Source organism: Pangasianodon hypophthalmus, chromosome 26 (genome assembly GCF_027358585.1).
Source record: "Pangasianodon hypophthalmus isolate fPanHyp1 chromosome 26, fPanHyp1.pri, whole genome shotgun sequence".
NCBI classification, from domain to species: Eukaryota; Metazoa; Chordata; class Actinopteri; order Siluriformes; family Pangasiidae; genus Pangasianodon; species Pangasianodon hypophthalmus.
This window is the reverse complement of record NC_069735.1, coordinates 18,147,336-18,175,264: the sequence shown is the minus strand read 5'-3', so window position 1 is coordinate 18,175,264 and position 27,929 is coordinate 18,147,336. Positions and strand designations below refer to the sequence as shown.

Genomic DNA, 27,929 nt, shown 5'->3' with positions numbered 1-27,929 from the left:
AAGACAGGCTTCTGTAGACGGTGTTAGTAAATGAGCATGCACAGCTCTGATCACGTTTGCATGTGTATTTAGTAAATTAGCATCCAGTCACTTGGTAATCCTATAATATAATGTTACCTCTGGTAGTCATTACATAACACAGACTGTTTCCTGGGATGAGTGTAAATTAACAGGGTTAAGTCGCCTCCTGGATAGATATCCTCCCTGTTTATGTAAAAAAAAGATGGTGGAAAATATTCAGCAAAACCAAACAGATGTGGTCAGAAAGTGAGCTTGTGGGATTAAATGATTAGTGAGTGGAGATTGAGTCTATAAATAGAACGGTATATAGTGTATCATGATATCCACCCACAGGGCAGTCATAAATTTAACCAACATTCTTAAATAAGATCCACTTCAGTCACCTCTTATTATTATTTATTACCCATAATCTACATAAGCTGGTCCCTATGAAGAGAGACTGGTTTCTGCTCCCTCCTGCAAAATCTTCCAGAAGCTTCCTTTGGAAGTTCGGAAAAGCATTGGGAAAACTCATGCGTTTAACAGAAACGTGCCTCCCAAACATGTAGAAATTGTCCAGTAGAATCGATTCTGTTAATCAGGATAGATAAACGAGTTTGAATGATGGTTCTCGACTGGCTTCAAGGTGAGTACAACGTTGGTAATAAGCCAAAATCAGCTGTGTACTGTTACAGCTACACTCCCAGAAATAAAGCTACTACACGCTACTTTCTTTTATCCTGTTATATACGACCTCTCTTTAAATGTGTATCGAGACAAAAATAAAGCTTAGAAGGAAGTAGCAGAGATCGTTGGTGAGTGTATGTAGCTAGTACACTTAGCACGTTTTGCTAATCTAACCCGAGAACAAAGCTAGCACAAAGCCGTGCATGTAACGTGTGTTGTGAAATGTGCCCTGTAGCTTTAAGAGGAGATATTATGGGATGTATATTGGTGGGTGTTACTTGTTTTTTCTCTTTGGATGTGACTTGTGTTGATGCTGGGGCAGGAGTTATGTCAAGTTAGTCATGACTCATGAGTTACTGTATGCTAGCTAACGAGAGAAGACGGTATTGTGTACACTGTGATGACGATGATGACTGCAATTTTCATATAAAGCATGTTACTTCGTTCTGACCAACACTGTGTGTGTCCTGACTCATATCTGTTATTATCAAGGAACTTTGTAAAAGCTGTTCTCAAGCCTAGTGAGCCAGATTCCCTCACTCACCAATTACAGTCAGGATCAAGAGAGGGAAGGTCACACATAGTGTCTAAGACGTCATTATAGAGTCCAAGGTGAAAATTTAGTTAGTGTTTAACTACTTAGAAATGTTGCTACTTCCTTTTTATTAACCCCACCCCTCCTTGTTTAATGGACATCCTCAAAAAAGCCAAGACGTTCCAATAAAAGTTCCAATGAGTATGAATCAGCATTTATGCTTACGGTCACAATCTCATCATCATGATCATGCCGTCATCATCACACAGGCGTCACATGATCCCAGAAGCAGAAATCATACCACATACAACATTTCACATGTTGAGTAAACGGTAGTGCAGCTGCAGCAGTGACCTCAGGCGTCATATGATGATTGCGGGTTGAGAACTGGAACTGCACTGTTTTGTGGAGAGGAGACATTGTTTACACCTGAAACCCACAAAACCCACAGCTTTTTTTATTTCTGTGTCACCCTTTTTCTCTTTATACACCACAGAGAACCTATAGCACACAATCGCTTAACAGTAACTATAGCAACAGCAACAGCTTTTGAATGGAAAAAAGAGAATATACATGTATTTTACAATTTATCTAAAAACGTTCAAAAAAAAGGTGGGTGTATCTTGCAGGATAATAAAAAGAAAATACATATGTATATAATCTACTATTATTATTGTTATTATTATTATTAGTACTAGTAGTAGTATTTAAAGTCTGTAAATATTAGAGAATATATTATATATGTCACATAGAGAAAGGGCAGTACTAATTTTTAAATTTTAAACTAATCTTTAAGCTTTTGTGTTTTTCTTCCAGTATTAATATCTATAACACACACCATTTGATCGTAACATGCTAAACAATTTGAAGTTACTTTTTAAACTAGTATTACTTACATTACAATTACACTACGTATTACATACACGTACACATCCTCTATATATTTATACCATAGCTGTGGAAAATACTCGTCTCTGATTGGCTCAGAGGCGTCAATTTTTTCCTATGTATATATATATATATATATATCGCTACATATAAGCTACATGATTTCAGAAAAAGGTTAAACTGACACACTGTAGTGACAGACAGTTTCCGTGGTAGCATGGATAGGCAACACACACACACACACACACACATATACACACACATATGCCCAGAATGTGTAATGGTGTCATTATAGAGTCCAAGGTCTAAATGGCCCAAAAGGTCCAAATCGGTTGCATACTGATAAAGAAGTTAATGACTGAAAAACTGAGTCAGAGTGAAAGAGAAAGAAATGTGGAAAACGTGTGTGTGTGTTTGTGTGTGTGTGTGTGTGTGTGTGTGTGTGTGTGGGTGTGGGTGTGTGTGTGTGGGGGGGTAACAGCCCTTAAAACAAACAATGTCACTATCAGACAAAAGCCAGATGTGATGTCATCATCTCTCCTGTACACATATGGTGTATACACACACACACACACACACACACACACATTAAAGATATATTATCTGACAGTCTCAGGTAGGATTTACACATGTTTGCCTTTTAGCAATGGTTTAATGGACAGTTTTATGGCCAGGGCTTGGTCCTAATGCTGGAGGAAGTCGTGTGTGTTCTCAGTGTATTTCCAAATGAACGTTATTGGAACCAGATCACAGTCACAGAGTTTTTTTTTTCTGTATTTTGTGACATTAAGGCTTCAGTTTGTGCGCTGTTGAATTCTAGATTGTGATTGGTCAGAAGGTGTTGATTAGTTCTCTATAACAGCAGCTCTGACAGTAGCGCAGGTTTATATTAATGCACTCGTTCTAATACATTATCGTTTCTATAGTAACAGCTCATTCACAGGGACGTGTACAGCAGACGCTCCACATAAACGGAATAAAAGTCACTGATATGGTGAAGTTTTCTGTAAGGAAGCATTTGTTTAACATTTAGGGAAGGAGTCTCCAGTATCAGCACTTTGTGACACTGTAGTTCTTGTATCAAAAAGTGAGTTAATGTCCATTATCCTCTTCTAATAAAGTTTCTAATTTAGCACATTGTGGCTATTAGTGGTGTTCTGTTCTCACACTGTACATAAAACATATTCAAGTAATTCAATTAATTTTAAACATGCCAAATGAAAAACTGCGTTTTGAGAAAGTCAATAAGAAGTAGCTTTTCTTCTTTCTCTGGTTGTTGAACCTTATTTCTGTCGAGCAACTGTGGAAAAAAAAAAAAGCCCTGAATATCCTGGCCATGAAATCCATTCCTTTATAAAGCTGGTAAAGGTTCCTGGTTGAGGCCCAACAAGAACATCATAAAAGATGAAAGCACACTTAAGCTGAAGTCAGGTTACTCCGTCTCGGCGTTCGACGTCTCTCAGTGACGTTCTCAGTAACTCTATCACAGACTTCTTTATTATGTAGAAATTCACAGAACTTTCACCACGGTGTTGTTTTACTCTTTATGAGCAGTGATAGTGCACACACAGTAAACACAGGTTCCTTATGGGCCTGATATTGACAATTACACAGGCCACGCCTCCTTCTCTGGACCTGTGGTGGTGGTTCCTCAGTGGTTAAGACGGTGGGCTGCCATGTAGAAGGTTGTGAGTTCAAATCCCAGCACCATCAAGCTTCCACTGCTGGACCTTCACCAAGTCCCTTAAACTTCACCTGCTCGGTTATAAATGAGAAATGGAAAAGGGTTTCAGCCAAATAATGTAGATTAACAGGTTCAGAGGCCACGCCTCCTTCACCTAGACTGATGGGCAGGAAAGGATATGGGAAGGTGAAAAGGTAACTTTTCTAGTAGTGGTTAATTTTCACTTCGTATCAAGAAATTCTAGATAAAGTCTCACGCTACAAAATTTATGAAGCTCGAAAATGTGAGCCAATGGAAAAAGACAGCAGAGATGTGTATATCTCTTTTATAAAAATGCCTCCTTGTTATTAGATCATGTCACTCACAGTTGCAAAAAAATCTAGCTAGCTGACGTTATTTCAGCATTTTTCTGCCAGAATCACCTTGGAAAAGAAAATAGTAAGCGATATGATAATTGTATGATAAATACTTTTCTGTCTCTTATGAAATGTTGGAAAGGGAAATGTCTGATTTTGTCCACACACCTGACTGAACGTGTCGTTAATTTAAAACTTCATGAGAAATTATTTGAGTTAGTATTTGTATGTACACTATCCTCCTGGCGACAGAGTTGCCGAAGCAGCGAGATCTGGAAAAAATGCAACTTCATGCTAATAGGACATTTAGGGAAGACTGTTAAAGCTTTTGTACACTATATTACATACTATATCATATTATACAATATTACATATTATATCAGAGCATCTGTTTATCTTGAGGTTGTTACTGATGACACAAGTTTCAAACTTCTTCACTCTGCACTCGTTCTTTTTTCTCAGTGCTTTTCAGAAAAGTTGTGTTTTATTTTTCAGTGTGTCAAACAATTTTCCACCAGAAATCATAGAGGAAATGAAAAGTGTGTGTGTGTGTGTGTGTGTGTGTGTGTGAAGTATTATTGGTATCAAAAGTAGTTGAGACCAATTTTCTCACTGGCTGAGCAGTGTGAACAGCAGCTGTTACCACCCTCCCTCCCTTTCTCTCTCTCTCTCTCTCTCTCTCTCCCCCTCCCTCTCTGAACCCTGGCCCTGTAGCATTCAGACACACAGACACATCACACACACATGCTGTGGCTTGGAGGGAAAAACTCAAGGGAATGACTGACACAGACAGACGAGTGGAAATTCTCATGGCTGGAAGATAAAGAGAAACCAAGGAGAACTTTTGTGGACAAAAACATAAAGACCTTCTAAAAGAAATAGAAAAGAAGAGGACTTTATGAAAAGGACAGCAGGAGGGAGGTGTAGCGTGGAACTGAGGAACCCTGTGAAAAGACAAGCTAAAAAAAGAGAGAGAGAAAGAGAAGTGGAGGGGGGAGAAAAGTAAGCACATTGAAAGCACTGAAGGCTTTTGGACGCACTGAGACAGAAAGTGAAAAAGAGGGGGATTTTCACACTCTGCGTTCTGGAAATAAGGACTTCAGATAAACGAAAGAGCGAAGGATCTTTAACACTCGTTTGATATGGAACTTAAATGTGCTTTCCTGCTTCTGGGTGAGTGAAGAACAGTAAAGTCCTAAATGAATTAAACGCGTGTGTGTGTGTGTGTGTGTGTGTGTGTGTGTGTGTGTGAGAGAGAGAGAGAGAGAGAGACTGAGGCAGTTTGTATTTATTGGTTTACGGGGACCTTGTTCTTTTCACAAGCCAGCATTGTGGGGACTAAAGACATCGTTCTGGGTTTCTAAAGACATTAACAAACACGTTAAACATATAGTGGAGATTAATATGTGACAGAGCTCTAATTCTTTCAAAGGTGCCAATAATTAGTGGTTTATTTATAGAGTCCTTAATAATAATATCCTAAAAATGTAAAATGTAAAAAATGTAATTTTTTTATATTTCTATTTCTGTCTTAGAAAAAAATCTGAAAGCGGTTCATCAGTTAAAAAAAATAAAAAGTTACGTCTATCAGCAAGGGTTTCAAACTAGGAATTTAACTACCCAAGAAACTCCGAAGAAAAAAGTGTAGGAGTTTATCCACCAGCACTGAACTTTCTGGAAGAGTATAATCATGAACTCTTTAAATCATTTATTCTACAGTGTTATCAAGATGACTAGCGAGGATGCAGCGCTGACTTTTGCGAGCAGGTTGTTGATAAATGAGCAGCCATCATAACGACACGACGCGCAGTTATAAAACGTGATAAAACGTGGAACAGACCTACTCTAGCGAGACAAGTTTGTTTGTGTTAGCAAATACAGTAGTGATAGAATGCTTTGGAATGATTACAGATAAAGTTAAAGTGAAGGATAAATCACAGCAGCACAAATTGAGGCTATTTCTGTAGGAAGACTGAAAAGGCGCTCGCACGACTGTCAGCAGGATGAGAGATAGCAGAGATATCATAGTGCTGAAGATTTAGCAGCAAAAAAGTCATGCTAGAAAGGGCAGGGCAGGGCAGGGCAGGGTGGGATGCGTTAGAGCAGAATGGAGTCTAGTTGTCGCCTGTTGATGTGATTTATCCGAGTGTCCTAGTGAACACCTGAATGAAGTTCAAAATCATTACAGTAAAAATTATTTACATTTCATTCTTCAAAATTAATGTACCAAAGCTCAATTCCAATCACTGTTCACATAAACCAAAGGGTCTGGAGTTCCATCTCTCACTGTAAGAGGAGAACAAGAGGACATTTGTTCCTACGTCTCTCTGTTTATGAGGACATCTGGTACTATATCTCTGTGTTTATGAGGACATTTGGTCCTACGTTGCTGTGTTTATGAGGACATTTGGTCCTACGTTGCTGTGTTTATGAGGACATTTGGTCCTACATTGCTGTGTTTATGAGGACATTTGGTCCTACGTTGCTGTGTTTATGAGGACATTTGGTCCTACGTTGCTGTGTTTATGAGGACATTTGGTCCTACGTTGCTGTGTTTATGAGGACATTTGGTACTATATCTCTGTGTTTATGAGGACATTTGGTCCTACGTTGCTGTGTTTATGAGGACATTTGGTACTATGTTACTGTGTTTATGAGGACATTTGGTACTATATCTCTGTGTTTATGAGGACATTTGGTACTATATCTCTGTGTTTATGAGGACATTTGGTACTATATCTCTGTGTTTCTGAGGACATTTGGTCCTACATTGCTGTGTTTCTGAGGACATTTGGTACTATGTTGCTGTGTTTATGAGGACATTTGGTACTATATCTCTGTGTTTCTGAGGACATTTGGTACTATATCTCTGTGTTTATGAGGACATTTGGTACTATATCTCTGTGTTTATGAGAACATTTGGTACTATATCTCTGTGTTTCTGAGGACATTTGGTCCTACATTGCTGTGTTTATGAGGACATTCGGTACCATGTTGCTGTGTTTATGAGGACATTCGGTACCATGTTGCTGTGTTTATGAGGACATTTGGTACTATATCTCTGTGTTTCTGAGGACATTTGGTCCTACATTGCTGTGTTTATGAGGACATTCGGGACCATGTTGCTGTGTTTATGAGGACATTCGGTACCATGTTGCTGTGTTTATGAGGACATTTGGTACTATGTTGCTGTATTTATGTGGATATTTGGTTCTACGTCACTGTGTTTATCAGGACATTTGGTTCTATGTCAGTGTGTTTATGGGGACAGTTAATCCTTGTTTCTGCTTCTGACTGACCTACAGATACAGCAGTTTAATCGTGTCTGTATGTAACAAGGACTCCATTGTTCATACTAACAAATACTGTCTAGGATTCCTCCGGGACATGTGTGTGTTTATAATCATCTCATTATGGGGACTGGTTTCTGTTCCAGCCTCATGGGGAGTAAAGACATTTTGGGGACAAAAATTAAAGGCACTAAAGTGTACAGGAAGATGGTAATTAGGCTTGTTACACACATGCACTGTAGCTTTGGTCCATGAGTAAAAGTCCTCAGAAATCACTATGTCATGAAACTGTGTTTACGAGGACACAGTACAAGTGTGTGTTTGAGTCTGTTTTTCTTTTTTTTCTTTTCTTTTCTTTTTTTTTTTCACAGTCACCTACCATATATGGACTGTTCATGTAGTGAGTAGACAGTGAGACCTCTGTGTGTGTGTGTGTGTGTGTGTGTGTGTGTGTGTGTGTGTGTAAAATAAAGACTTCAGTGGTGTTCATAGACTCCAAAAAGAAAGGCGTTGGACATCCGCTGTTCTCCATATCCCACTCACATATTCATACACACACACACACTCACACACACACCTCTCTTACTTCCTGTGAGGTGTTGCTGCCGATGAGTTCCTGCATGTTGAGGCCTGAGAGATAAGCTTTATAAACAAAGGAACATTTAAGCTTGTGTGTATGTGTATGTGTGTGTGTGTGTGTGTGTATGTGTGTGTGTGACAGTATGAATATAAAGAGTTTTGAACTTGTGGGGATATTTGTATGGTATATATACACACGTATGCTTGTTTGTTTATTAATGCACTTGTTATCTGAAAACTTGTTATCTGCTTCTGATATCTTTTTTTTTTCGCCACTTGGTTTCCGCCAGTGGAGAGAAAGCGCAGCAGAGTTTCTAGTGAAAGCTAGAAGTGGGGCTGAGGCAGATTAAGGTTCCTGTGGTTAAGACTAAGGTTAAGGTTTGGGTTAGGTGTCGGTGTTGATTTAGAGCGGATGTGTGCCAGGCAGATCTGTCTTTAATATAAATCTTATAGTAATATTATTATACAGTACTGTGCAAATGGCTTAGGCACATGCAAAGAAACAAAAGACTGAATATTGATAAAATAATGAAATTTCTACATAATAATGTATTTCTACATTTTAAAAAATCCTATAAAGAGCAGTAAACAGTAATAAATGAAACAAAGTCAGTATTTAATGTGATGATCCTTCACTTTAAATAAAATAAAGCAGTATCTGAGGTGCAGTGTGTGCAGTTTTATAAGGAAATGAGCTGGAAGTGTTACTGAGCATCTTGCAGAAGCAGCCACAGTTCTTCTGGAGACTTTGACTGTCGACTCGCTTCTTATTTCTGCAGCGAAACCCAGCAGCCTTCATTATGTTTTTATCTGAAAAGTGTCTCTTATGGAATCTGCTGCTTTCTTTACTGACATACAAACATTTTTCTGTAACGTTTCATTTTGTGCTGGAAAACTAATGTTTGGAATCTAAAATGTTTTTGTACTGAATCAATAATGTAGAAGTCAGAAAATAAGATTTTTATTTGTCACATACACAATTATATACAGTATATAAATTGCAGTGAAATGGAAACCTGGCCTTCTCCTCTCTAGACTGTGAGGACATTTGGTCCTGTGTTACTGTACAAAATAAGCAGTTTATTATGTGTAGTAATCACACTAAGTGCAAAGTGCAGTGTGCGGAGTGTCAGTGGAGTGCGGAGTGACTGTAGAGTCCTTGTGGAGTCTTAAAGGATCGGTATGGTGGACATGTCTGTGTTGAGGAGTCTGATGGCCTGAGGGAAGAAGCTGCTCCTGAGCCTCTCAGTTTTAGGAAGCGCCTGATTGCAGCAGGCTGAGCAGAGAATTACTGGGGCGGAGCTTCTGATGAGTTTAGCAGCTCTTGTACCGCATCGCCTGGTGTAGATGACGTGCAGAGAGGGGAGAGCAGACCCGAAGATGCGATCCGCTAGGCGCACCGCTCTCTGCAGGGCTTTGTGGTCCTGGGTTGAGCAGTTAATGTACCACGCTTTTGCTCTTTTGCCTAAATAAAAATCTATAGCAAAGTTTGTACTAAAAAAAAAAAACAGTGCCTAAGACTTTTGCACAGTGCTGTATATCTTCTATAACGTCTACAATGCAAACACATGATATCAGTGTTACGTTCATTTTAAACACTGGAGATTTTACTGTATGGCCTTGTTAATATCAAATTTTGCGTTATTCATATGTTTCTCAACTCACTTGGTCCAAAGAGACAGAAATTTACATTCCATTATTTATTCAGTCACATCATAAAGATCAACTATCCTTCTTTCAGTTTCTAATATTTCACTTCTAAATTCGATATCTTCTCTTGTGTTCAGTAAAATATCAGTTAGTCAACCATTAACTTTTCTTCACTTAAATCTCAATCTTATTAATGATGTTTACAAGGCAAACGTTTGGTGTTTTAAAGGAACAGTACATTTATTACAAAACTAAACATAACAACACACAGACATAACCAACTTATAAACCAACTTCTAAACGCAAACACGGACTGCAGCGTATTTCGATTATTACATGAAAGTGAAATGTACATCATTTAATTCGGATACAGATGTATAAATTATTAATGCAATGTTGATTAATGTTTCATTACAGAAATGATGATTAATGTTTATTCAACCTGAAAATGTATTTTATAAGTCAGGACTTTTTTCAGCAAGAAGTCAAACAGATAAAAACAATAAAAAAACTGACAAAGACAGAAATAAACATAAGAGCTTTGAGACCCTGTTATGAGTGACTGAGCATTACCTTTTTTTAACAGGTTTTTCAGGAAGAAAAGCTTTTTAACCCTCACACACTCACATGATTCGTAATGGATTTTTGACGTCTGTCACATGTTGACACCAGCTTAGCCTCAGCACTTAGCTTCTGTTGTTAAATATAATGATTATATTATTAAAAGGTTTAACATTCACTGAGAGGCTGTAAATATAAACTACACATCTATTCTGACCGGATTAAAGAGACAGCACAGGTACACGCAGATCGACAGAGAAATAGCTGCGTATGAATGGCGTAAAATTTCAAAGAAAAATAAAAATAAGAAGCAGCCTGAATAGAGTTTTGTTATTAGTATTTTTAAAGAACTGCAAAAAAATTATTTGCGATCTCCACAAGTCTGCTTTCTTCCTTTATCTTATGAAGAGGACTGTATACACACACACACACACACACACACACTCTCTCTCTCTATCTCTCTGTCTCTATCACACAAGGCAATGGAAATTGCAACGTGTGTGTGTGTGTGTGTGTGAGTGAGTGAGTGAGTGTGTGTGTGTGTGTGTGTGTGTGTGAGAGAGAGAGAGAGCAAGAGAGTGTGTTAGTGTTGGTGTGTGTGCGTGTGAGAGAGAAAATAAATAAATAAAATAAAATAAAATAAATAGAAAGTAAATTTGTGCGCACGTGTGTGTGTGTGTGTGTGTGTGTGTGTGTGTGTGTGTGCATGTGCGTGTGTGTGTGTGTGTGTTTACTGGCTAACACCACATCAGAATGTTTGCTTGCTTTGTGTTTTTTTCTGTTTCTGAAACTCAGAGAGGCCTTCAAACCTTCTCAAATGCTATTTTTATCTTACAAAGAGCTGTCTTTGTGTGTGTGTGTGTGTGTGTGTGTGTGTGAGAGAGAGAGATTTCATTTTTTGTTTCTTATAAATAAACTGATTTAAAAAAAACTGCAAGAGAATTGAATGATGTCTTGCTAACACTGATGCTAGCTACAACACTAGCTAGGTTTGAGCTAAATGATTAGCTGAAATGAATAAAATCCCACTTTACAAGGTTCCTGCCCTTTTTATCTTTCCTTTTTTTTATTATTTATAATGTTGTATAAATATTTTTGAAAGGTTACAGCCTAACCTTGTCACAACCTCCTGTCTATTTACATTCTGTTAACATTCTCTGTGATCTGAAGGCTTTAAAGGCTTCCATGTGGCAGGATTATCGTTTTCCGCAGTCTGGCACTGATCTGAGATCAGTTTCTACAGGCTACAGAAAGATAAACAGTCTTTACACACGTCTAAATCCGGTAATGAATCAGCTCGAAAGACCACAGAGGCAGAAACGAGTGCACTTCGCCATCGCTAAGCGACAAACCGTTCTTCAAATTAATTACGTTATGACGGTTGAACGCGGTCCAGAGACTCGTACGACGTCACTCGAATTTGTGTCTGTCAGTGACATCATCAGAATGCTCTCGTTTCCCCTATAAGGAACTGGAGAGGAAAAGGAAGTTGGGCTTCCCCGGACCTCAGGCACTCCCGATCTTTCTCCACACAAGACTTGTACAGAAAATAAGATATACAGCTGGATCTGTAGAGATTTCACAACATAGTAGTGATTCTTAACTTCCTCACTTATCTAAATATACTTAGCTAACAGTAGGTAATAAATACTCTGTGTGTGTGTGTGTGTGTGTGTGTGTGTGTTAGTTATAGTACACACTGAGTGATGAGATGGTGTGATGAAGCAGAGTTACATCACCCTGCCTGAAGTTGATTATTTTCCTCTAACAGCACGTCCCCAAGTGTTTTATTCCTCTTACACCACAGCAATTTATCAACGATTACAATTTTTTAGTTTATTAATTGGCTTTTTAGCTAATTAAAGTTACATTTAATGTCGTGGAACATCAAACGAACGAGGTAGTTCCTGTTGTCACTTACGTTATAGCAGCTATAAACAGTCTTTCCCTCACCAGTCTCTCTTTATTCTCTCTCTTGAAGTAAAGAAGACAAAAAAATGCAGCTTGTCTTCTTTTGTTACCGTGAAACTGCAAAGAAGCGTAAACTCCTCTGTCCTGAAGATGTCGGAAAACTTTACAGCTTCACCTCTGACTGTTACAAAGTGCTGACACTGGAGACTCCTTCCATAAATGTTACATAAACAGATAGAAACCTTCAGCGAATCAACAATTATAAATTTTTTGTTAAACAATATATATTTATATATATATTTAGATTTTTTATATGTTGCATCTGCCATCCAAGTCCCTGTGAATCAGCTGTTGCTATGGAAACCCTAACAGATAAGAACAAGCACATTAATACAAACATGTCATTTAGGTTACAGCCAGAACCGTGTGGTTATATAAAATTAATTCACACCTTCAGACCAATTAGTAGCAAAAGTAGCAACTTGGTCAACATTAGATATGTAAGGAATAAACTGTTATTGTAAAACATACACTATTTAGCAACATGTTAAATCTAAGACACATTTTAATTGTGTGAAGATGAATTTCTTTCTCTTTCACCTTTTTGTCTTAAGGGTGTGTGAACTTTTGCACTCGGCTCTGTATGCACACACGGAGCTGCTTAGGTGACTGTGGTGTTGAAATAAGGCTTTTAGTGTTCACTGTTTCTCACAACTCTTCTTTATCTGATTATATTTATGCACTAAATGAAACCAGATTAAAAGTGATTTAAAAAAAAAACTTTCAGTATGTCTGGAGTAATGAAACACTGGTGTGTTTAGCAGATCCACATAAAAGATATCACGTGTTTACATGAACCGATTATTCACTTACACCACAGTGCTGCTGAGTTCTGGACTGTGATTGGTCAGAAGGTGTTGATTAGTTTTCCGACATCTTCAGGACAGAGGAGTGTTTGTGTCTTTGTGTCTTTGCGGTTTCTCAGTAACATGACAAGCTGCTTTTTTTGTCTTCTTAACTTAAAGAGAGAGAGAATAAAGAGAGGCTGGTGAGGGAATGACTCTTTATAGCTGCTGTAACGTAAGCGACAACAGGAACTAACTCGTTTAAATGTAACTATAAATGGATAAAAAAAGTATGATGTTCTTTGATAAATAAAAAGTTGTATTTGTTGGAAAATTGTATATGTGTGTAGTAGAGAGATTAGGAGCAGGAGTAAGAAAAACTGATGAAACACACACACTCTCTAACACACACACACACACACACACACACACACTGCTCTAACATGCCCGTTTTAAACCTAACCCTATCATACAGTTATTCTGGGTGTGTGAGAGTCAGAGACGCAGTAAACAGAGCAGCAGTTTTGTTGCTACATCGGGGCATTTCACAAGACCAAGGCAGCTACCACACACACATTCACACACACACACACACTCACTCACACACACACATCACACCCATGCGCGCCCCAGAATATTTCACTTTTCATACTGTACTTTTTTTTTCTATTACAAACATATTTAAGTACTCGCCTTATAAACGTGACATTTATATGATTAAAATTGGAATTTTGGAGTGTGTGTGTGTGTTTCATGAGCAGGAAAATACACGACATCACAGTTTGTCTAGGTCACATGACCTGATACACACACTGTCTCACTGACCCTAAACACTAGCTGCTATAATGCTGGATTTTCCTTGATGAATTTTATAATGGATTGGGGTAAGGGGTTAAAGGTTAAAGGTCAATTTGGGATTATGGTACAATTAGGAATAATAGCCTTGTCCTGTAATCCATCATTTTATTAATGAAGGAAATGCATGATGGGAGTTTGGCTGCATCTCACCAGTGTGTACGTGTGTGTGTGTGTGTGTGTGTGTGTGTGAACAGCAGTCATGACCAGGTTAAAAAAACACACGTGGGAAGATGTCCAGCTACACCTGCAGAGGGAAATGAAAAGAATAGAAAGAGAAGAGAGGGGACAGAATGAGACATTTCCGTAAGAGGACGTTTAGACACCAGAACTGAAATCGGGAAGTGAATCAGCACAGTGGACACCAGCTATGAATCACAGTCTGCCTGAGGGTTTATAATAATCATAATCATAATCATAATAATAATAATAATAATAATAATAAAAAACCCTCAAGCAGACTGTGACTCATAGCTGGTGTCCACTGTGCTGATTCACTTCCTGATAATAATAATAATATCTATAAAACCCTGAAGGTCGCACCTACTTACTGATTCTAATTACCACAAGGTTGTGAGTTTAAATTCCAGCTAAAATAATTTCACTGTGTATAGATACATAAATGACCAGCACACGATGGCAGCTATAACCCTTCCATAAAAAAAGACAGAAAAACTACTTCAGTAAAAGAATGCAGCTACTCACATACTGTATTAACCACCTTATTCAAATGATTACTGCCACGTTTCCTGTTTATATTAGCACGAAAAAAAAAGCATCCGAAGATCAGAAGTTCGAATCCCGACGCTGCCACAGCTGTCTGAGTCTGGGAGAACAAACCAGGCTGTGTGTTCGGTTTGGGAGGGGTGTGAATCCTTCACTTTAAATAAATAAAGCAGTATCTGAGGTGCAGTGTGTGCAGTTTTATAAGGAAATGAGCTGTAAGTGTTACTGAGCATCTTGCAGAAGCAGCCACAGTTCTTCTGGAGACTTTGTAAAATCATAAGGCAACTTTTTAGCATCATACAGCTAGCAAATCTAAACTATCATGAGACCTAATACACATCACTGCTACGTACACTTTGTATTCATCACGACAGCTAGCTATTAGCATTCAGCTAGTGTGTATTGTGCTACCTAACATTTGATAGATTAGCTAAAGTTCTGTCATGTTCCTCAGCTCCTTGGTGAAAGAATAACAAATTTGTCATCAGGAACTAAAATCAGTGTGTGTTTTGCAATCGAGGCAGAAATCTTTTTTTTTTGTGAAACTTTCCTGCACTTTCACTTTCATACCTTCAAGTAAAATGAAGTTAAGAGTGTGGGTACTTTTAACACCCACATCAGTGACATGCATTGAAATTTCGTTTTCTGGAACATTCTGACCTGATGTTCACATCACGGAGTGTGAGTGTGTAACCGGCTCTATGCGACATTTAGGTCTCTTCCTCTCTCTGCTGCTTTGTTGTGAGGTGACATGCACACACACTGTTTGTATGTGTGTGTGAATGTATGTGTGTGTGAGTGTTGCCAGAGAGTTTGCAGAATATGTGTGAGTGCTAAATGAGAAGTGAGATGTGTGTGGAAAGTTCAGAAGAGAAGTGCTATGTGGTTTCAATCTGTTCTTAGAATTGCTGACATGGTATTAAGAACAGTGTGTGCATGTGTGTGTCTCACCTCGATGCAAAGACCACAAACACACAGCAACAGTCAACTGATCTTATGGTGATTAGCTTGACTGACTCCTCGGACAAGTCCTGTGGTGCATGTGGTCCGAAGTTTCTTCAGTTCCCTGCTCACAACTTTAGTTCCTACCTGCAGTTGGTTCCCATTTACTGTCTGATGCTCAAAAAAATGGAAGAAAAACTTATAACTGTGGTTTCATCTTCTCCTGTCATATATGACTTCTCATTAAATGTGTATAGAGGCAGTACAAAGAAAAATAAAGCTCAGAAGAAAGCAATGGAGATCATGTACGTAACTTGTACAGTTAGCTTGTTTTGCTAATCTAATCTGAGCATGCAGCTAGTACAAAACCAGCTCTCACGATCAACAGGACCCCGATGGAGAGTGTGAGTAGCTTCAGGTACCTCGGTATACTGAGGACCTGTCATGGATTCTTCACATTTCAGCTTCAATGCAGATGGTGAGACAGTACCTTGGAAGAAAGTTCAACTCAGCTATCCTAGAAGACCTCTTATTCTGCCACTAGACAGAGCATCCTCACTGCGAACATCACCACCTGGTACGGGAACTACAGTGCAGAGGCCCACAGAAGTCCTGCAGAGGGTGGCAAGGTCTGCTGAAGAGATCTCCAGATCAGCACTGCCCAGCCTGCAGGACATCTACACCAGGCGGTGCAGGATCAGAGCAGGACAGATCTTCAAGAATCCCACACACACACACACACACACACACACACAACATGGACTGTTCCGATGGCTGCAGTCAGGAAAGCACTTCTACAACCACATGGCCAGGACTGAGAGGCTAAAGAGGAGCTTTTTATACCCTAAGCCATTGGAACCCAAAACTCCTAATCACCACTCTAGCTCGACACACTGATTCACACACACACACACACAACCAGGACATAGCTCATACAAGTCGAATATGGCATATTTGCACACGCACTGGACACTTTAGTGCATATACATATGTACTTACTTACATACATACTTTTTCATATGTATATTTTTTGTATGCTCTTGTGTGTGTCATCGTGCACAACCCCTTACCTTATACACATCTCATTTTTCTGTACCTTTTGCCCAGCTATGAATGTACATGTGACAAATAAAGCTTTGAATCTTGAATCTTGAACCACATCCACAAGGGACAAACTACAAGAGACGAGAGAGACGTGTCCTTCTCTAGAGTTAACAGTGTGTGATCATGTTGTTCTCTCTTTTTTAAGGCCTCCTGCTGGTGGTGTTTCCTGAATCTGGAGCTGGATCGTGTGGTTATGGTTATCTGGAGTCACAGGGACAGTGTGTAGGTGAGACAGCTTAAATCAATGCTCTGATATATAAACTATAAACAAAAATGGACACTAGCGGTGTGTGTGTGTGGGACTGAGTTTTATTTTTCAGTCCCGCTCCTGTCCACTCCCGTAGTTATTATTTCTGTTTGCTCTCCAGCCATGTAGGAAGATGTTTAAATGTAAAAGTGTAAGATAATTGTTTTTATTTTATAGTATGTGTGTATGTAATGTATCAGCTATATGGATAACCTTAATGTTTGAGATATAGGGGGCACTGCACCCACATTAGCCCCTCCCTTCCTGTGACATTTCCTAATGAACTTATTCCACATTCCACGAAGTAGGAGGGAAACATGGACGCCTCCATGATTTGTTAGAACCAAATAGTTATCTAACAAATTACCATGAGTTTATGATGTATTTCCTTTCTCAAAACTGTAAACTGCAGGTCAGTGTTATAGATTTAAGCAGCTAACGTGTCTGTGTTGGTTGATCTAAAGTAATTACGGCTATAAACTCATTTAACGTGATGTTTTATCTACTGTTAACGGTGTGAGCGGCCGTGTTGGTATGACATCATGTGCTGAACTCGGGATTGAGGATGACTTTCTGACTTTCCAAGTAGGAATTCCAATCTGAGGGGGGAATTTTCTTTGACTTCTTCTAGTCAGAAGTTGGAAATATTGAGTTACAAGCTTTAGCTTTTACAAATTAGTACCACAAGGTAGGAGCCCATGAGTGTGAGATGGAACAAGCTTAGTGTGAGAAAGTAAGGCTGTTTCAGTCCCACACACACCCCTAGTGTCCAAACCTGAAAAATGGTAATGTAAGTAACACAGGTGACATTACATTGTCCCCAAGCTTCATATACCTCACCTCATTGTCAGTGCTCCTATTAGGCACCACCTTTCTAATGTCCACAAAGAAACAAAAAAACAATTCTTATCTTTCCATTCAGCTGACTGTTTCACTGTTCCTGCTGGTTATTTTCCTTCTTTCTTTCTTTCCTTTTCCCAGATGAGGACGAGTGTGAAGATAACCCATGTGGTGAGTACTCTGTCTGTTTTAACACAGTCGGGAGTTATTACTGCCAATGTGAGAACGGGTTCACATCCAGAACCACAAACTTCACCGCCACCACAGGACAATGTGAAGGTGAGACATTTCACCGTTCCTCCTACACTGATGTTTTATATCGGAAAACCATTTTCTTGCTGAATCACTTTTAATATTTACACCGTAGTGCCATTGAGTTCTGGATTGTGATTGGTCAGAAGGTGTAGATTAATTTTCTATAACAGCAGCTCTGACAGTAGTGCAGCTGCAAATCACAGCTTTATATTAGTTTATATTCTAGTACGTTATGTTTCTATAGTAACAGCTCATTCACAGGGACGTGTACAGCAGACGCACCACATAAAAAAAAAAGTTGATATGGTGAAGTTTTCTCCATGGTAAGGAGATGTTTACATTTATGGAAGGAGTCTCCAGTGTCAGTGCTTTGTAACAGTCAGAGGTAAAGCTGTAAGTTTAAGTTTTCTGTCGTCTTCAGGACAGAGGAGTCTACGCTTCTGCAGTTTGGTAAATCACTGTTGTATAAGAGGAATAAAACACTTGGTGTTAGAGGAAAATAATCAATGGTGGTAACAGTAACTCCGCCTCATCACACCACCCCGTCACTCAGTATTTTACTAGAACAGCACACACATTTGATCCAAAATATCAGAATGTTAAACCCTTACACTCCTCACCTTCATAACTACAAACCTTATATATATATCACTTTAGTTACAGAATAATATATAATAATATATAAGAATAATATATAATAATAATAAGTCATCATTGTGATGAGTTAGATTGTTACTGCACTGGAGTCTAAACTGTTTTTTCTCTCTTCTTTTATTCCTCAGATATAAACGAGTGCACAGTGAAAAATGTGAGCCCTTGTCCTGAGAATGCAGTGTGTAACAACACAATAGGTTCTTATCGTTGTGTGTGTTTACCTGGGTTTCAAGATAAAAAAGTAGGATCTACATACACCTGTGCAGGTGAGAAGCTGTTTTTTAAAACTTTCATGATTTTTAATAGCATGTTGGACCTGAGTGAATGTTAAAAATTATGTACTGTATATATATAAAAAAATCAAACATTCTTTAGCTTTTCTACTTTGTTGGCATTGACTTTACATGCTCATCGTTTGGGCTAACACAAACCACTGGTGCTTTTTTTGGGATGAGAGATGAAAAAAATGATAGAAACCTTAAACATCTGTAAAAGACCATAAAAGCCAATACTACAGTAAATGATGAAATATGTCATGATAGAATTGATTTATATCAAGATTTTTATGTTTATATTTTATGTATGCATGAATAAACATACAAATATAGACTCCAACAATACCTGACCTTTTCGCTCACAACAGCTTTTTGCCTTCAGTTGTAACATACAACTCTAACACAATAACCCAATAATCAACTAATAAACACCTACTGTATGTGTGTGTGTGTGTATGTGTGTGTGTGTGTGTGTCTGTGTTCACATGTGAGTTTTTTGGTTTGTGTGTGCATGTTCATGAACGTGTGTGAGTGTGCACAAGTGTGTGTTTATGCAGAGTGTCCATGTTTGTCTGTTGTGTGTTTTGTGTGTGTGTGTGTGTGCGTGTGTGTATTTGTATATTTCTGTGCGTGATTGTGTGCATATGCTTATGCTTCGTGTGTACATGCTCATGCTTATGTGTGTGTGTGTGTATGTCTCCACTGCAGACATTGATGAGTGTGTGTCAGTGCACACTGTGTGTGGACCGCATGGTGTGTGCAGAAACACACTCGGCTTATTCACCTGCTCGTGTCCTGCAGGGTTCCGTAACCAAGGCAACAGCCACACACCTTGTGAAGGTGAGGCCATTAGGATCACTCACTGTCAGACGGTGCTAAATTTGCTTTCATAATTAGCTATGCTAACCACTACACACTAACTGGCATCCTCCATCAGAGTCTTGGCCAGATCACTCAAAACCCTAGGCCACATGAAGGCTCTGAGCACTGAGATCCAGACCCAGAACAAGACCCTGAGTACTGGGACCCAAACAAAGACTGAGGACCAAGACCCAGACTAAAATCTAAGCACCAAGCTCCACACTCATGTGAGGAAACTTGGCAATTGAAACACCATCCTGGATCATGCTCTGAACACTGAGACCCATACCTAAACTCTGAACACCAAAACCCAGAACCAGACAAGAACCCATGAAATTAAAACCTAGATCAAGACCAAGACTTGGAGTACTGAGCCCCAGACCAAGCACTGAGATCCACCAAGCTCCACACTCCTTTCCTGAACCAAGGCTGTGTAGACCAAGACCCACACCAAGAAGTTAAGCATTGATATCCAGACCCAGATCAAGACATACTTTGAGTCCTGAGATCCGGAACAAGACTCTGAGTCCCAAGACACAGACCATTAACAACACATTTTAAAAGACTCTAAGCTCTGACATTCAGACCCAGAGGACTGAGTCCCAGATCAAGACCCAGATTTAAGCACTGAGATGAAGACCCTGAACACTGAAACTAATAAATGCAGGCAAAGATCAAAGACCAAGATCCAGACTCTAAGCACTCATATCCAGAAACCATCCCAGACAGACTTGGAACACCAGATCTAGTTCAAGACCTTGAGCACTAAGATCCAGAGCAATTATCTGAGTACTGAGATCCAGAAATAATAAATGCAACCTAGACCCAGGCTGTGAACACTGAAGGCAAGACCAAGATGGAGACAAGAAATAATGAGCCCCAGGCCAAGACACTAAATAATGAGCCCCAGGCCAAGACTACTGAGACCCAGATCAAGAGCCATACTCTGAGAATGAAACCCACACCAAGATCCTTAGCAATCAGCATGAAGACCAAGACCAAGCCACGCAGAACTGCCTGCAAAAAACACCATGCTGACCAATGAGATCCATAGAGTCACAAAGATCCACACTCTGAACACTAAACCCGCTACAAGAACAAGACTCTAAGCCCCAAGACCTAGACCAAGACTCCACAGACTGAGACCTAGACCACAAGTATTTGTTGTCTCCAGATTTCACACAAACCTTGGGCTCTTTTTATTGCACACATTCACCATGCAGAAATGCAGCAGCATGATCTCACATAGATTGTTTTGTGTCTTAGACATTGATGAATGCGATGGGGAAGAACATGTGTGTGGTGAAGTTGGCATTTGTTCCAACAGTGAAGGGAGTTACTCTTGCCAGTGTAAGCCTGGTTACAGTAACTACGGAAACAATCAGACTAAATGCACAGGTGAGAGAACGTGTAACTCATGACGAACCATTCACAGCTGTACCTCACTCTTATTTCATGAAGTAAAATCATCTAATACTGTGTTATTATGTGTGTGTGTGTGTGTGTGTAGAGTTGAAATGTAACAGACTCAACACCATGTCTGAAAAGGTAAACATATAAACCTGTCTACTAATTTCATATTAATCAATAAATAATAATAAGAAAATGTTAAAATTCATTGTAATTTGTCGTCTGTTTTCCGTGTGCAGGCTGTAGCGGCGATGGGCGATTTGTTGGATCTGTTCAAGACGAGTTGTGAGTCATTAAATGGTTCATTGAGGGAACAGCGCACAGGAGAAACATTACTGGAGGTATATATGCGCACACATGTATACAAACACCAGTTATGTTTATTTTATCCTAGTAATCCACTATTTTATTTATTATGATTCAAACATTAGATGTGTGTATGATTTCAGCAGAGGACCCATCCTTAGTGTGACATTTTAGAAGGTCATCATCACATCACATCTTCACAGAGTCCAATCTGCATATGAGAGTATTAGAGGGTCCAAACCTATCTGTATATAAGGTCATCTGTCAGTAGAGTGTTCGTTCTATGTGTGTTGTCACACTGTTAGTGTGACATCATTAGATGGTCCAAACTCTTGCAGGCAATTGTTAGAAAGCCCAAACCCAGCTGTAGTGTCACTAGAGGTCCTAAACTCACAAGTCACATTACCTCGTGGCCCAACCTCATTTGTGACATCATTAGAAGGTTCAAACCAACATGTGATATCAGTATCTGGTCTATCCATTGTGTTACATTTTAGAGGGTCCAAAGTCACACATGACAACATTAGAAGGTCCAGATGCTTGTGTGACATCATTAGAAGGTACAAACCCAGCTGTGATATCAACCAAGGGTTCACCCTTTTTTTGACATCATTAGAGGTCCTAATCCTGAAAGTCAGACTATCTGGTGGTCCAACCTCATTAGCAAAACATCATTAGAAGGTCCAAACTCACCTGTGATATGGCATCATCAGAGGGTCCAAACTTGCAGATGATGTCATTAGATGTCATTCCAAACTTACGTGATGTCATCAGATACCCAAAACTCATATGTGACATTAATAAATGGTCCAAACTAACAAGTTTTATTTGTATGTAATTTTTGTGTTACAATAGACTACATTCCCATCATGTGTACACACACACACACACACACACACACACACAGTTACACACATATGAACCAAACATCACCAGCAGTGTAATCCTGGTCCACGTGTGTTTCCTCAGAACCTGCTGAATGTGACAGGTGGTGTGTTATCAGGTGGGAACCTGAACTCCAGCTCCACTTTGAGTGTGTTTTTCGGAGCAGTGGAGAACACGATGAGGCTCATCGCACCTCAGCTCAACAAAGCCACAACCAGGATGGACAATGACGACACTGGTACACACACACACACACACACACACACACACACAACCCCACAATATAAATATGATGTTCTCAGACTCTAGCTTCTACTTGAACTCACTAACTTCACCAGCCAGAAAGTGTCAAACATGTGCTGCTGATGATTTTCAGAGGCGAGGCTTACAGTCAGGAAGGATCTAACTCCGCCCACTGGTCCTGTCACACTGGACATAGGCAATGTGCAACTTAATATGAGCTGGGAAACAGCAGTGGGAGCTAATTACCCAGGTACATACACACACACACACACACACACACACACATCATAAGCAACTCTTTTGCAATAATTATCTGGCATTGTTTTATTCAGGTTATGCCTTTGTGGCATTGGTCAGTTATAAAACTCTAAACTCCACCAGTGTGTCGTCTCCGGTGAACACGGACATTGAAACATCACACAAAAACACCACCTACCTACTCAACTCTCAAGTGGTGACGGCGCTCGTCAGTAACACGGACACACACTCTCTGCCCGAGCCTGTCACTCTCACCTTCAAACACAAGAATGTAAAGGAAAACACACCTTTACACAATACACTCCTTTAAAGGAATAATTTGTGAGATAGAATGTTAATTACTTTCCTCACAAATTAACAAATTTTCTCCACTCATACCCCTTTGCTTTAGGAGACAGAAGTGTCCAAAGGCCTGAACTACAGCTGTGTGTATTGGGATGAGGCCCAGGGTGGAGGGGCGTGGTCAGGGCATGGATGTGTGAAGGCCGTGTTTAACTCCACCCATGCCGTGTGCACCTGGAGTCACCTGAGCAGCTTCGCTGTTCTAATGGCCCTCTATCCCATTGAGGTAGGGACAGCTTTTACTGGATTGGGATCCAGAACTTATCATTCTGTGATAATGACACTAATTAATCTCTCTCTCTCTCTCTCTTTCTCTCTCTAGGATACATTTGAGTTGGTGTGGATCACGCGGGTTGGTCTCACCATCTCCATCATCTGTTTATTCATTTGTATCCTGACGTTCTGGTTCTGTCACTCCATTAAGGGAACTCGCACAACAATACACCTCCACCTGTGTATCTGCCTCTTCATCGCCAACATCATCTTTCTCTTTTTCATATCTAGCACACAGAACAAGGTTTGTGTATGTGTGTGAGGAAAATAGTATATAGCTAAACCTTCCAAGAAGGTTTTAAAGATTGTTTCTGTTTCTCTTTCTCTTGTGAAGGCTGGTTGTGCTTCAGTCGCAGCACTCCTCCACTTCTTCTACCTCTCTGCGTTCTCCTTCATGCTGCTGGAGGGAGTGCAGCTCTACCGCATGGTGGTTCTGGTTTTCCACACCACGCTCCGCCCACTCTACCTGTACGCTGTGGGATATGGAATTCCTCTCGCCATTGTCATCATCTCTGCCATTGCCTTCCCGTCTGGCTACGGCACCGAACGCCAGTAAGTGTGTGTGTGACAAAGAAAGAACATTTATGCCAGTGACTGGGGCACATGGTACAACTGTGTTTATGACAGCTGCAGTCAGATGGATATAAATATGAAGATTACAATATGAGAAGGAAAACAAACAAAAAAGTTTGTTTTGATTTCTCTAATTGTGTGTGTGTGTGTGTGTGCAGCTGCTGGCTTTCTCTTGACAAAGACTTCATCTGGAGTTTCTTTGCCCCAGTCTGCATCATAATCTTCCTCAACAGTTTCTTCTTTGTCATAACCGTCTGGAAACTGGTCGAAAAATTCTCCAGTCTCAATCCAGACCTCTCCAAACTAAAAAGACTCAGGTGTGTGTATGTGTGTGTTTACCAAATCAAAGAGGTTATATAGTAGATGATTCTTTCTCTCACTCCCCTCTCTGTTTTTTCTTCATAGGGTGTTCGTCCTGACGGCTGTAGCTCAGCTGTGTGTGTTGGGTGGGATGTGGATATTTGGTTGTTTCCTCTTTCAGGAGGAGGGGACGCTAGTGATGGCATACCTCTTCACTCTGTTTAACAGCCTGCAAGGGGCACTCATCTTCATCATGCACTGCCTCATGAGCAAACCGGTGAGGCACAACATTTACAGTGACTTGCATATTACTATTTTACTGTTTTACTGTTTTCGTATATTACTGTGTAATTTAATGTAGCTATATAATATGCCTACACCAACTTTAAATTTAACGTTAGTAATCTCAACCTCAGTAACCTCAACCTCAGTAACACTACTGTAATCTCAACCTCAGTATCCCTAAACTCAACCTCAGTAACGTCAACCTCAGTAACTTCAACCTCAACCTCAGTAACCCTAACCTCAGTAACCTCAACCTCAGTAACACTAACTGTAACCTCACAAACTGTAATCTCAAACTCAGTAACCCTAAACACAACTTCAGTAACTCTAACCTTAGGAATCTTAATCTCAGTAACCCATATCTCAACCTCAGTAACTTTACCTTCAGTAAATTTAATGTCAGTAACCAATTACCTCATCTTCAATAACTCTAACCTCCACCTTAGTACCCTAGTCTCAGTAACCCTAACCTCAACCTCAGTAACCTTAACTTCAGTAACCCTCACCAGAACCCTAACGTCCACCTTGGTAACCCTAATTGTAACCTTAGTTACTCTAACCTCAACCATAGTAACGCTAACCTCAACCTCAGTAACCCATATGTCAAACTTAGTAACCCATATCTCAACGTCAGTAACCTCAACCTTGGTAACCCTAACCTCAACCTCAGTAACACTAACTGTAACTTCACAAACTGTAACCTCCAACTCAGTAACCCTAACCTCAACTTTAGCAACTCTAACCTCAACCTCAGTAGCCCTCACCTGAACCTCAGTAACTCTAACCTCAACTTCAGTAACTCTAACCTCAGGAACCTTAATCTCAGTAACCCACATCTCAACCTCGGTAACTTTAACTTCAGATTTAATGTCAATAACCACTTACCTCATTCTCAGTAACTTTAACCTCCACCTTAGTAACACTAATTGTAATCTCAGGAACTCCACCCTCAGCCTCAATAACCCTAACCTCAACCTCAGTAAACTCAACATCACTAACTGTAACATCAACCTCAGTAACCTCAACCTCAATGGCTCTGACCTCAGTGACTCTCACCTCGTCCTCAGTAACTTCAACCTCAGTGACTCTCACCTCAACCTCAGTAACTTCAACCTCAGTAACTCTAACCTCATCCTCAGTAACCCAAACTTTAACCACAACCTCAGTAACCAGTTCTCTGTTGTTCCTGTCAGGTGAGAGAGGAATATAAGAAACTTTTTGGCAGAGTTTGCACATCACAGAAGAAGAGATATTCAGAATTCAGCACCAATCAGTCCAGCAGCCAGGTATGGCCTGCTGTGTGTGTGAAATATTTAGTGAACTTTTCAGTGTCAGTAATAGTGGCATTTTCCAAACAACTTTGCATTAAACTCAATATTGCAGCAATTTTCTACATGGCCACATTAATAATATTTGAACTTTGACCTTTTTCAGCGGCCTCTCAGGAGTGCTCCAAGCACAGGAGAATCACAGATATGAATCCAGAAACCATTTCAAGTTGCATTTGACTTTTCTACAACAGGAGGACTTACTGACATTAGAAAGATTCATAAGAGCCACGCACCTTTTCAGTCAGGCTAATGGGCACAGACACAGAACAACCCTCCTCGTCTATTCAGCCAGTGGGAACTGATCTACAAATGCTTATTTCTTCCATCTAGCCAATAGGAACTGACTGCAGAAATACTCAAATCTCTATCCAGCTAGTTGGAATAAAGCTAATTCTTACGCTAATTCTTCCATTCAAATGAAATGAAATGAAAGCCTTTATTGTCATTGTATATCTCTGTATACAATGAAATTAGGAGCACTGCTCAATACTTAGACAATAAATAAGACCATAAAGTGAGTACACCGTATGGTATAAAAGTATGTGTGTATGTACAGCAAGTATTCAGCGAATTGCAATGGCCACTAGCTTTACATGCAAGTGATAAAATGAGAGACTCTTTAGGGTTCTATTTTGGCCAATTGAGAAAAAAAAGAAATGCAAACCATGCTCATCGTGTCCATAGCTATAGCTAATAAGACAGACTTAAGCTGTGTAAGGATGGCCACTTCTGAGCCATTCAGAATGGAGGGAATGAACTATTTATATAAAATAATTCCTAACAAGTCTATCATATGATGATATATTCCTACCTGACACTTTATCTGTGATTAAAAAAACAAAAGGTACTTTAGAGTGACAAACAAAAATCCAACAGAGTCAAGCTTTTAAGTGCTTCAATAAATGTATATATTTATATATTATTTTAAAAAATCAAGTAAAAAAGTATTTCCAAGTTTTCAAATGTTGAAACCTTGTTTTGCTAGCTAGCTAAGCTCCAAAAGCACAATGAGGACTCGAGCCTGTGCTTTTCTACTCCATACACTGTTTGGGAAGTTTATATGTAACGTTATTATAAAACCTGCATCTTCCAATTTTTAAAATTGTTTTGCTTAAAAATTTGAAATATAAGTTCAAATTTTCCTGATTAGCACAACCTAGCCTCCGTTCCTGATTAGCACAACCTAGCCTTCGTTCCTGATTAGCACAATCCAGTTAAGATCTTCTTAAATGGTTCATTTTTCATAAACAGTATCTTTAACCAGTATCAAAGGTGCAGTAGGGTCCAACTGGAGTCAGCATCATGGGTTAGTTGTTGAGACGGCAGCAAACAACACTGTGCATTAGTAATGTCATATGCTGGAATTGAATATGGTGTTAAAACTCTTTGAATAAATGAACCAAACACCATGTGGGCAGGATATTGAATTTTTGCTCTTTTTAAATATTAAGCTAAATCAAATTTATTACTTTTTGATTCAATTCAATTAAATTAAATTTTATTTGTATAGCGCTTTTAGCAATGGACAAAGCAGCTTTACAGAAATAAATGGATTCAAAGTATATTGTAAATATGTGAATTTATCCCTAATTTGATAACGATTAAAATAAAAATGGTTCTTTATCGTGGACTCTTGACTTTTGGACCCTGCTTTATGCACAAAGAAACTGATTTGTATCAGTGAGCACTTTTATTCTTATGTCTTGAGCTTTTATTTTCACATCTTATGAATGTGTAATTTACTTTACATTTTTTAATTTTAAAAACTTTTGTATCTTTTGAAGGGATTTTTTTTATTTTCAGGTATTTTTGTACTTGTTTTCCTGCTTCGTTGCACCATTGTGTTAAAAGGTCTTTAGAGGTTGCACTCTTAAATAAGCTCAGGGTGAGACAAGCCCCTGATTTGGTACTGATGCTTTCTCCAGCCTTAATAAAACACACTTGAATGCACTTTGCATCGTTTCATTTTTGTTTTTCT

General features: G+C 39.3%; 1 protein-coding gene across 2 annotated transcripts; it reads left to right on the top strand.

Annotated features, from left to right (window-relative positions):
• Window positions 1-4,855: 4,855 nt before the first annotated feature.
• Window positions 4,856-27,901, top strand: LOC113526656 (putative adhesion G protein-coupled receptor E4P). 2 transcript variants are annotated; one of them, XM_026913906.3, is made up of 18 exons: window positions 4,856-5,323; window positions 16,759-16,839; window positions 17,842-17,979; window positions 18,738-18,875; window positions 19,593-19,724; window positions 21,012-21,143; window positions 21,256-21,293; window positions 21,395-21,496; window positions 22,431-22,584; window positions 22,723-22,839; window positions 22,922-23,118; window positions 23,239-23,415; window positions 23,512-23,706; window positions 23,797-24,014; window positions 24,194-24,352; window positions 24,441-24,612; window positions 25,814-25,906; window positions 26,055-27,901. In XM_026913906.3, the coding sequence occupies exons 1-18, from the start codon at window positions 5,293-5,295 to the stop codon at window positions 26,097-26,099; spliced, it is 2,319 nt and encodes a 772-aa protein (XP_026769707.3). In that variant the 5' UTR covers window positions 4,856-5,292; the 3' UTR covers window positions 26,100-27,901. The 2 variants fall into 2 exon arrangements, with proteins under 2 accessions (XP_026769707.3, XP_026769708.3); XM_026913907.3 differs by lacking the exon at window positions 19,593-19,724.
• Window positions 27,902-27,929: the final 28 nt, after the last annotated feature.

What these genes read in the sequence shown, in the direction of transcription:
- LOC113526656 (XM_026913906.3), top strand. Translation starts at nt 5,293, where the DNA reads ATGGAACTTAAATGTGCTTTCCTGCTTCTGG. An exon ending in TATCTAGCACACAGAACAAG is followed by an intron (nt 23,707 to 23,796) that starts GTTTGTGTATGT and finishes TCTCTTGTGAAG; the next exon opens with GCTGGTTGTGCTTCAGTCGC. An exon ending in CCAATCAGTCCAGCAGCCAG is followed by an intron (nt 25,907 to 26,054) that starts GTATGGCCTGCT and finishes GACCTTTTTCAG; the next exon opens with CGGCCTCTCAGGAGTGCTCC.